The 9739-nt window shown below is 39.2% G+C and overlaps 1 protein-coding gene across 1 annotated transcript; it reads left to right on the top strand.

Moving 5' to 3' along the window:
- Window positions 1-480: 480 nt before the first annotated feature.
- RAB39A (RAB39A, member RAS oncogene family) lies at window positions 481-4532 on the top strand. Its single transcript, XM_017855256.1, has 3 exons — window positions 481-536; window positions 887-910; window positions 2984-4532. Exons 1-3 carry the CDS (start codon window positions 481-483, stop codon window positions 3408-3410), a joined length of 507 nt encoding a protein of 168 aa, XP_017710745.1. The 3' UTR covers window positions 3411-4532.
- Window positions 4533-9739: the final 5207 nt, after the last annotated feature.

The following is a 9739-nucleotide window of genomic DNA, read 5'->3' as shown; positions in this document are numbered from 1 at the left end:
AAGTTATGCAGACTTGGTGCTGAGTAAATTCAAGTTTTCAGTCTAAGAACATAGCCATAATTAGATTTATCTTAAGACACTGCACATCTGCCTAAATTCACACATATAAAGATGAGTGACAAAACAATAACAAATTAGTTATGCCTCAAAGTTAAAATATAGCAACTGCATTATTCATAGCCTGCCAAAGATGGTAGGAGATTTTTTCTTATTGTCAAGTTCTTTTCTTTTTTTATTTTAGAGTCTAAGCATCGGGTTGGTGAAAACTCAATTTCTCTATAATACTACAGTCCTTGACAAAAGTTTTCAAAATAGCCACTCGGGAATCTCTCTACTAAGAATTCTGAGGAGAAACAGGGAGGCAGGAGAAATAGAAAAAAAGAGGAGGTAAAATGGTTTGCACTCCCACAACAAAGCTATTTATGGCATCAGGTCACTGAACTGAGCTGTGATTTCAGCAATGAGGACAAGTAGGAAAGTATGACGGTACCAAATAACCCACTGGCCATTCACAAAGATCTTGGTGCCTCAGGCGTGTAGTCAGATGAGTTTGCTAAAAAACCATTGACAAACTGGAAACAGACGCATGGGATCTCTGGCTTATACAACATTTAGCACTTTCCCTCTCCAATTAGGTGAATTAATCCAATATTGGCCGAGCGCAGTGACTCACACCTGTAATCCCAGCACTTTGAGAGGCCGACGCAGGTGGATCACGAGGTCAAGAGATCGAGACCATCCTGGCCAACATGGTGAAACCCCTTCTCTACTGAAAATACAAAAATTAGCTGGGGGTGGTGGCGTGCGCCTGTAGTCCCAGCTACTCGGGAGGCTGAGGCAGAAGAATCGCTTGAACCCGGGAGGCGTAGGTTGCAGTGAGCCGAGATCGTGCCACGGCACTCCAGCCTGGGTGAGAGAGTGAGACTCCGTCTCAAAAAAAAAAAAAAAAAAAAAACTCCACTATAACAAACATTTTATGGCATCTGTCATTTGCCATGCAATATGATTGACATAACAGCAAATCCAGTCAACATATCGAGAAAATTAACATATCATAATGGCAATATGCCAGTGGTTCAGAGGAACCATAAGAAGAGTACCTAAGAGAGAGGTGAGTGGCAGGGAAGGCTGCTCAGACGGTATGATTATTGAGCTGACTACTGAAGCAGAAATAGGAGTTTCTTAGACAGAAAAGGGGTAGAAGACATTCCAGATTGATAAAACAACATGTGGAGAGGCAAGAAACATAAAACAGTATAGCCTTGCCACCTTGCCTCATGATTCAGCCAGGAAACAGATGGCACAATTGTAGGTTAACCGAGAAGAGTTTAATGAAGTGACTATTTCCAGAGATATAGTCAGCATCGAGGACACTAATAAAGGATGGTGAAGCACTCAGAGATAGCAACAGTGGGAAGCCATTAGCCACCTGATTGGAAGAGGAGAGGACAGAGAATGGTATTACTAGAACGTGGTGACAGCTGTAGCCATAGGAAAGGGTCTACCCAACAGAAACCCTGACTAGAAGCAGAGGAATACCACCACTGCTAAGCCACAGCCCAGCAGAAGCAAAGAGAGGGATAAATACTCTGACCTCTCTGATCTCCAGCTGATGCTTCCTGTTGGCTGAACCCCCCTGCAAGCCAGAGGGCAAGGGGGTTTGGGAAAGCTTTCTGTGAAGGACAGCTTCCTCAGGCATAGAGAAGGATGGAGACTAGATCTGGAGAGACATACAGAGAATCACTAGCACAGCTCGGATTCATATCCCAGGTCCATACAGTCTCCTATTTCTTGAATAGGTGTAACACAAGACTGTACCTGTAACTAATACTGTGACAAGTCTGCTGTCTTAGTGAGTTTGGGCTGTTGTAACAAATTACCACAGAATGGGGATTTAAGCAACAGAAATTTAGTTCTCACAGTTTTGGAGGCTGTAAGTGGATGATCAGGGAGATTATGGTGCCAGCCTGGTCAGGTTCCAGTGAGGGCCCTCTTCTGGGTTGCAGACAGCCATCTTGTATCCTCACGTGGTAGAAAGAAAGAGGACTAGCGCACTCTCTGGGGTATCCTTTTTTTTTTTTTCTTTTTTGAGACGGAGTGTCTCTCTGTCGCCCAGGCTGAAGTGCAGTTGCACGATCTCGGCTCACTGCAAGCTCCGCCTCCCGGGTTCATGCCGTTCTCCTGCCTCAGCCTCCCGAGTAGCTGGGACTACAGGCACCCGCCACCATGCCCGGCTAATTTTGTGTGTGTGTGTGTATTTTTAGTACAGATGGGGTTTCACATGTTAGTCAGGACGGTCTCGATCTTCTGACCTCATGATCCTCCCACCTCGGCCTCCAAAAGTGTGGGATTACAGGCGTGAGCCACCGCATCCGGCCTTCTCTGGGCTTTTTTCAAGCGCACTGATCCCATTCATGAGGGTTCCACCCTCATGACCTAAATTACACCCCAAAGGCCCCACCTCCTAATCCTAATGCCACCACATTAAGGTTAGCATTTCAACATAAGAATTTGGGAGGGACACAGACGTTCAATCCATACTACAGCCCTTGTTTCTTTTTCCTAAATTGATAGATGAGTTCATTAAATTTTATGACGAATGAGATTCTTAAGATCTGGTTTGTTGTGCAACCTGTGCCCTTCACTCAATCTTCCAATATGCTTATTCTTAACCACAGCGATGTAACAATCTATCAGATTTTTAAAAGCAAAAACAATCAGACAGTACGAGATGACATAGCATGTAAGTGCTTATTTGTCTATCTAAAAATAACTACTACTTTCGTGTTCTGTCAGTGTATGAAACTTGCATATTAGTCTTGTAGAATATTTTTGTTCACTTGAGATACCTCATATTTTATTTATAAATTCTAGTTAAATCATATTAAGATATCTTCAAATGTTATTATGGTGCTAGATTGTTGGAAGGAGAAGAAAAAGAACAAGTTGTCCTTATACAACCTTTTTTCTCTTTATTTTTCAGATCAATAACCCGATCTTATTACCGCAACTCAGTTGGTGGATTTTTAGTATTTGACATTACTAACCGACGATCTTTTGAACATGTGAAAGATTGGCTAGAAGAAGCAAAAATGTATGTACAGCCGTTCCGGATTGTATTCCTGCTAGTGGGACATAAATGTGATTTAGCTTCACAACGTCAAGTTACAAGGGAAGAAGCTGAAAAACTGTCAGCAGACTGTGGAATGAAGTATATAGAAACCTCAGCAAAGGATGCTACAAATGTCGAAGAATCCTTCACAATCTTGACAAGAGACATATATGAACTTATTAAAAAGGGAGAAATTTGTATTCAGGATGGCTGGGAAGGGGTTAAAAGTGGTTTTGTTCCAAATACTGTGCATTCTTCTGAGGAAGCAGTAAAGCCCAGGAAAGAGTGCTTCTGCTGACTTCAAACATGCCAAAGAACTAACAGGAACAGATTGGCTGTCATTTCAGGATAAATACCAACATTAACAGCAGAATGATGCAATAAAAGCATTTAAAAAGGTTACAAACCCACACCAATACTATTTTGTAAGGTATTTGATTCAGAGCGCTATGCTTACTTGTTACACTACTAGATTGGGTATTTTGCTAAATTGTCAAGGAAAGCAGACAACCTTTTTCTTGAAAGTACCTCCATTCTCACTTTGTTAGCATACGCTGACCTTAGTGTCCAGCTATGTCAATATTACTCATTTTTCTTGACAGTTCAAATGGATTTTTGTGAATATATAATGAATTGAAAAGATTATATTAGGAATTACATTCTCTTGAGTTAATTAATATTGAATAGCAAAATGCATTTAAATATGCACTATTCACCTGCAGAGTAAACAATCTCAGAAGTATCGACTAGGACGTAAATAGCAGTTCCTTGTATAAGGTACCAGGTTTTCTCCCCATTGTCTGGAAATGTTTGTCCTCCCTTAATTTTGCCTCAACACAAGAAAATAAGTTTTATGTTCATTTTTGTTCTGTAATTTATTGCTTCTAAAAATGCATTATGTTTTACAAATATATCTAAAGGATCCAAGCAAACTATTCTAAGCAAATATTTGTAAAATTAAAAACGGAGGACCGCTCACCAAATGTTTGAAATGTTGCTTTTTTTTTTTTTTTTTTTTTTGAGACAGGGTCTTGTTTTGTCACCCAAGCTGGAGTGCAGTGGGGCAATCTTGGCTCCCTGCAACCTCTGCTTCCTGGGTTCAGGTGATTGTCAGTACCTTACCTCAGCCTCCTGAGTAGCTGGAACTGCAGATGTGCGTCACCATGCCCGGCTAATTTTTGTATTTTTAGTAGACACCGGATTTCTCCATGTTCCCCAGGCTGGTCTCCAACTCCTGGCCTCAAGCAATTCGCCCACCTCAGCCTCCAAAGTGCTGGGATTATAGGCATGAGCTGCTGTGCCCAGCCTATCAGCAGCAAATGTTTTGCTGTTACAGTGTACTGTTCATATTTAGACAAGAAAAACTAAATTTATTTATGTATTGACATTTTCAAAGAAAGTAAATGCAATTTGCCTTGAACTATTGTCAAAATTATTAATATAGGTAAACATAGAATGTTTTTAATAATAGCGTTTTTGTCCAAGTAAATTTCCAAATTTCCTCATTTCCAATACGAAAAGAATGCAGAAAAGATTTTTCTGGGCAAGGAAAATTGGTTAGATGTTTGATATATTTAGCCTTCAAATTGCATTTTACAATCTCATCAGTACAAGTGAAGATAGAATAATCAATTAATACAGTAAAATGACTTTTGAGTTTTCTAACTTTTAACTTATTGATTAAACTCTCCTGGAAGGGATATTTTGATCATAGTGTCAAATATTTTATAATGTACATTTCTATTCTGTCCTGTACACTTCTTAATCACAAAAGAGTACCAAGTGAAGCTTTTGGAATCATAAGGTTTTACTCTTAACCCTTAGTTGCTTCATTTGTTTGAAAACCAAAGTGGCATAGTAGAAAGAATATTTGATAAGAAATCAGAAAACTTGGTTACCAATATCTAACCATGAGTAAGTCACTTGACCTCTCTAAGCACCATTTTTCTTATCTGTAAAATTAGGCTAATAACCCATTAGTGTGTTTCATGGAAAATTATTTTGAGAATCTAGTGAATCATTCAACAAACGCTTTGTAAATAGAGTAAGCATTTTACAGATTTGAGAATGATATGCTGCTCATAGGCATACTATTATATTTACAACGGGTGAGGGTTTTGTTTTCTCATGATTTTTCCTTTCATTCCTACACAGAGGGAGTAGAAAAAGATGTGTGTTTTCATGGACCCGTAGGAATTCTTGATTGATCCATATCCTCTAGCTTATTTGAGGGGGAGGGGAAGGGGTCTCGTTCTGTTGACCAGGGTGGAGTGCAGTGGCATGATCACAGCTCACTGCATCCTGGACCTCCCAGTCTCGAGCGAGCCTCCCACTTTAGCCTCCTGCTAGCTGGGACCACAAGTACACGCCACCACGCCTGGCTAATTTTTTATTTTTTGTGGAGAAGGGTCTCCCTGTGTTGCCCAGAGTATAGGTCTCGTACTGCAGGGCACAAGCGATCCCTCCGCCTCGGCTTCACAAAGTGCTGGAATTACAGGCATGAGCCCCCGCACCAGCTTCCTCTGTTTTTTTTAACCCTTGAGCTATTGTTCCCGCGAAGTGGAAATAATAGAGAGGGACGTTCCTGCAGTCTTAACCCAATCAAAAGTCACGTTTGTGCTTTTTGTGCATCTTTGAAATAGATATTTAATTGTAATTTCAAATACTTGTACATTTTCTGAGTTCATGTATTTTTAATTGTGCTTATGGTGAGAATATAAATTATAACTATATAAGGTATCACTATTTATACTGTCAGCATTTTCTTGATATCCTTAATTTCACATGAATTCAAACCATAATTAACCAGATGAGAAAATACTTGTCCCCCAAAATGTGAAGTAGTCCATTTTACTGTTACAGTTTTCAATCTCATATGACAATTTCCCATCAGTCCAAAATGGCATAAACCCAAACACTGAAAATCTAACAGCAGCTGAAAGTACAGTCACCTGTGCCTACTTCTAAAGTTAAATAGCTAAAACATAAAATGTGATTTAAATTTCAGTGGACACCCTTTATAATACTAATGTCAGGAGGGACTAATATTTGGGCTGAAGGATATCATGTGTTCCAAGATTTAAAACAGAGCTAAAGAACTAGAAGAAACAAACAGGAAGGCAGGGTCCAAAATTCAAGGCATGAACAGAAGGAAGCCTAGAACTCATCTCCTAGCACCTTATTCACCATGCTGTGCTTAGTGTGTGTGTATTGGGTGGAGGGAGGGAGAGGGAGGGAGAGGATGTCAAGAAAAGGGGAAATGTGTTCTAACTGAATCCACAAAATACTAAAATAGGGTTAAATAATTTTCATATTATAGAGGAGCTATTTATGGTAAAACAATAGTAAAGTGAACAACGATCACTGCAAAAATCTGAGTGCTTGTACAAGATTGCCAAACATCTGTCTAACCTTAGCCAGTTATCTTTATCCATTTATTTATATATATATAATAGCTGACCTATTTGCTTACACATCGTTATAGAGAATATGGATAACAATGCCAAAATTGTAAAAATATTTGCTCCAGGCAAAATGCTTTTACCAAGTTTCTTAGAAATCAAATATCCTTGATTTTATATTAAAGTTACTTTACTTAAAATTTAAAACTAGTAAATGATGTAGCTAATTACTAAATAGTTTAAGTAAATGTGGGTTTTGTTTTTTTGAGACAGAGTCTGGTTCTGTCTCCCAGGCTGGAATGCAGTGGCGTGAACTCAGCTCACTGCAACCTCCGCCTCCTGGGTTCAAACAATTCTCCTGCCTCAGCCTACTAATCCTAAGCTAGGATTACAGGCATGCACCACCACATCCAGCTGATTATTATTATTTTTTTTTTTTTTTTTTTGAGACGGAGTTTCGCTCTTGTTGCCCAGGCTGGAGTACCATAGTGCGATCTTGGCTCACCGCAACCTTTGCCTACCGGGTTCAAGCAATTCTCCTGCCTCAGCCTACTGAGTAGCTCGGATTACAGGCATGCACCATCATGCCAGACTAATTTTTTTTTCTTTTTCTTTTTTTTTTTTTAGTAGAGATGGGGTTTCTCCATGTTGGTCAGGCTGGTCGCGAACTCCGGACCTTAAGTGATCCACCTGCCTCAGCCTCCCAAAGTGCTGGGATTACAGGTGTGAGCCACTGCACCCGGCCTAATTTTTGTATTTTGAATAGAGACAGGGTTTCACCATGTTGGCCAAGCTGGTCTCCACCTCCTGACCTCAAGTGATCCACCTGCCTCGGCCTCCCAAAGTGCTGGGATTACAGATGTGAGCCACCAGCGCCTGGCTGTAAATGTGATTTTTTTTTTAAAGAAATGAAAACAGTCCAATTCTTATCGTAAACTTGTCCCTGATGGAAACTGCTCATCTTGAGCTGCATTCACACTCCCAGTTCATGTAGTGATGTGATAGTAAGTATAAGCCAAAATGTTTAATCAGAATGTTTTTTAATGTGGCCTTTATATGCATAATAGTGGCAAACAAGATTTCCTGAGCCTGGAAACTTGAGAGTTTATTCTAGATTTCCAAAACCTCAAGCATTCCATACTTTTTGTGTGTGGCAACCAAAACCGTCTTTTATATTATTGTTAAGATAACTTTATCAGAACAAAGTCTTTTTATCCAACTTTACGTCGTTAAAAAAATGAATCTATGGATTAATAAAATCATTTTAAGAGTATTTTTGTCAGATTTTATACTGCCCTTGGTTCAGTTAAGAACAAAGCTTTCAAAGCAGCTTTAAAGAGTGCACTGTATTTGAATAATTTCCTGGCCGGGTGTGGTGGCTCACACCTGTAATCCCAGAACTTTGGGAGGCCGAGGCGGGCGGATCACGAGGTCAGGAGATCGAGACCATCCTGGCTAACACAGTGAAACACCGTCTCTACCAAAAATACAGAAAAAAAAAGAAAAAGAAAAAGGAAAAAAATTAGCTGGGCGTGGTGTCAGGCGCCTGTAGTCCCAGCTACTCAAGAGGCTGAGGCAGGAGAATGGCGTGAACCCGGGAGGCGGAGCTTGCAGTGAGCCAAGATCAAGCCACTGCACTACAGCCTGGGTGACAGAGCAAGACTGTCTCAAAAAAAGAAAAAAAAAAGAAAGAAAGAATAATTTCCTTAGGTCTCACACAGAAGAACTCGCAAGACTAAAGACCCATTCATAAACTAACTTATTTGTTTCTCAGTAACTACCTAAAAGATTTCACTTGGAAATGCAAAAGAAACATGTAATCTTTCTTTAAGAAAAAACAGAAAGATCCTCTTTCAGCATGGGGAGCTGAAAAAAGAAAAAACTGAAAGACTATAAAGGTTTTACTGTTTGTTTGTTTGTTTGTTTTTTAGAGACAGGGTCTTGTTCCCTCGCCTAGGCTGGAGTGCAGTGGCACAGTGATAGGTCGTAGGAGCCTCAAACTCCTGGCCTCAAGCCATCCTCCCACCCCGGTCTCCCAAGGTGCTCAGATTACAGGCATGAGTCACCCCACGCCCAGCCTATAAAGGCTTTAATCTTAGATTCTTTGTATTTTAAAACGGTAGGATACAATCCCAACCAGAAGCTAACTCTTGGAAATTTCACAGCTGATAAATAGCCATCTCTGCTTCAGAATCTTTCTCAACTCTGAATGTTTTCACCAAATCTTCCTGAGCTACTGATCTTCACTTGATCTTAAAATAACAAACTAATCTCCTGAACCTTAATGGACTGCTGCATGACCTGGTGTTTCTATACTGCTAATGACTGATGCAAGTAGACATATGAGTGATGAGCTGTGACAATCTATTTCAATCATTATACAATCTAGTTCACTTACTGCACATAATCGTGGTAGAAAATAAATGAAAACAAAATTTTAAGGTATAAAAAAGTTAGTGTACCTCGTTATTATTTCTGGGTCAATTTTTTGTCTTTTAAAAAATTAGTGCCTAAAACATTGTCTTATCTATGTGACATTCAGTAACTACTAATTGATGGTTATTGTGTTGAATTACTCCTATTAAATGTGGGTTCCACATATTTGGTTTCAATTTATACATTCCATGGAAGAATAAACATGTTTTATTATCATCATCTCTCAGAATTTTTTGTTTTCAGGATGACATACAATGGAAGTAGGATAAGTGTAAACTTTTTGAAGTATGTTATTAATGTTATTTGATTTTAAATAATGAATAAAAGAATGAGAATGAGAACTATGATTGTCATATAATTATCATGGTATCCATCTTTTTTTTTTGAGAGGTAGCAAGGTTTATTGTGAAGAGCAAAAGAACAAAGCTTCCACAGCATGAAAGGGGACCCAAGTGGGTTGCCTCACGGTATCCATCTTTAGCCATGTTTGGTGGTGCTTTTAAAATAGAAACTGTTTAACTACAATTTTGTGTGTATGTATTCATAAATGAAGGGCAAAAAATAATCAATTCGAGATCCACAATGCTTTACATATTATATTATACCATGGTGGAATGTAGGGTATAACCCCATAATCAGACATTAATATTTGTACAGCAAATATATGAATATTCACACTATAAGAGATAAGATCTGTAAATAATCTGTCATCAGTCCGGGTCAGATTTTTGTTGCCAAGTGAGTTATAAAAAGAATCTTCGATTTTCAGAGCTTTTGGATTTCAGAATTG

The sequence above is a fragment of the Rhinopithecus bieti genome, unplaced genomic scaffold (genome assembly GCF_001698545.2).
Source record: "Rhinopithecus bieti isolate Rb0 unplaced genomic scaffold, ASM169854v2 scaffold_39705, whole genome shotgun sequence".
NCBI classification, from domain to species: Eukaryota; Metazoa; Chordata; class Mammalia; order Primates; family Cercopithecidae; genus Rhinopithecus; species Rhinopithecus bieti.
Note: the sequence above shows the minus strand (reverse complement) of the source record. Positions and strands in the feature narration are given on the sequence as shown.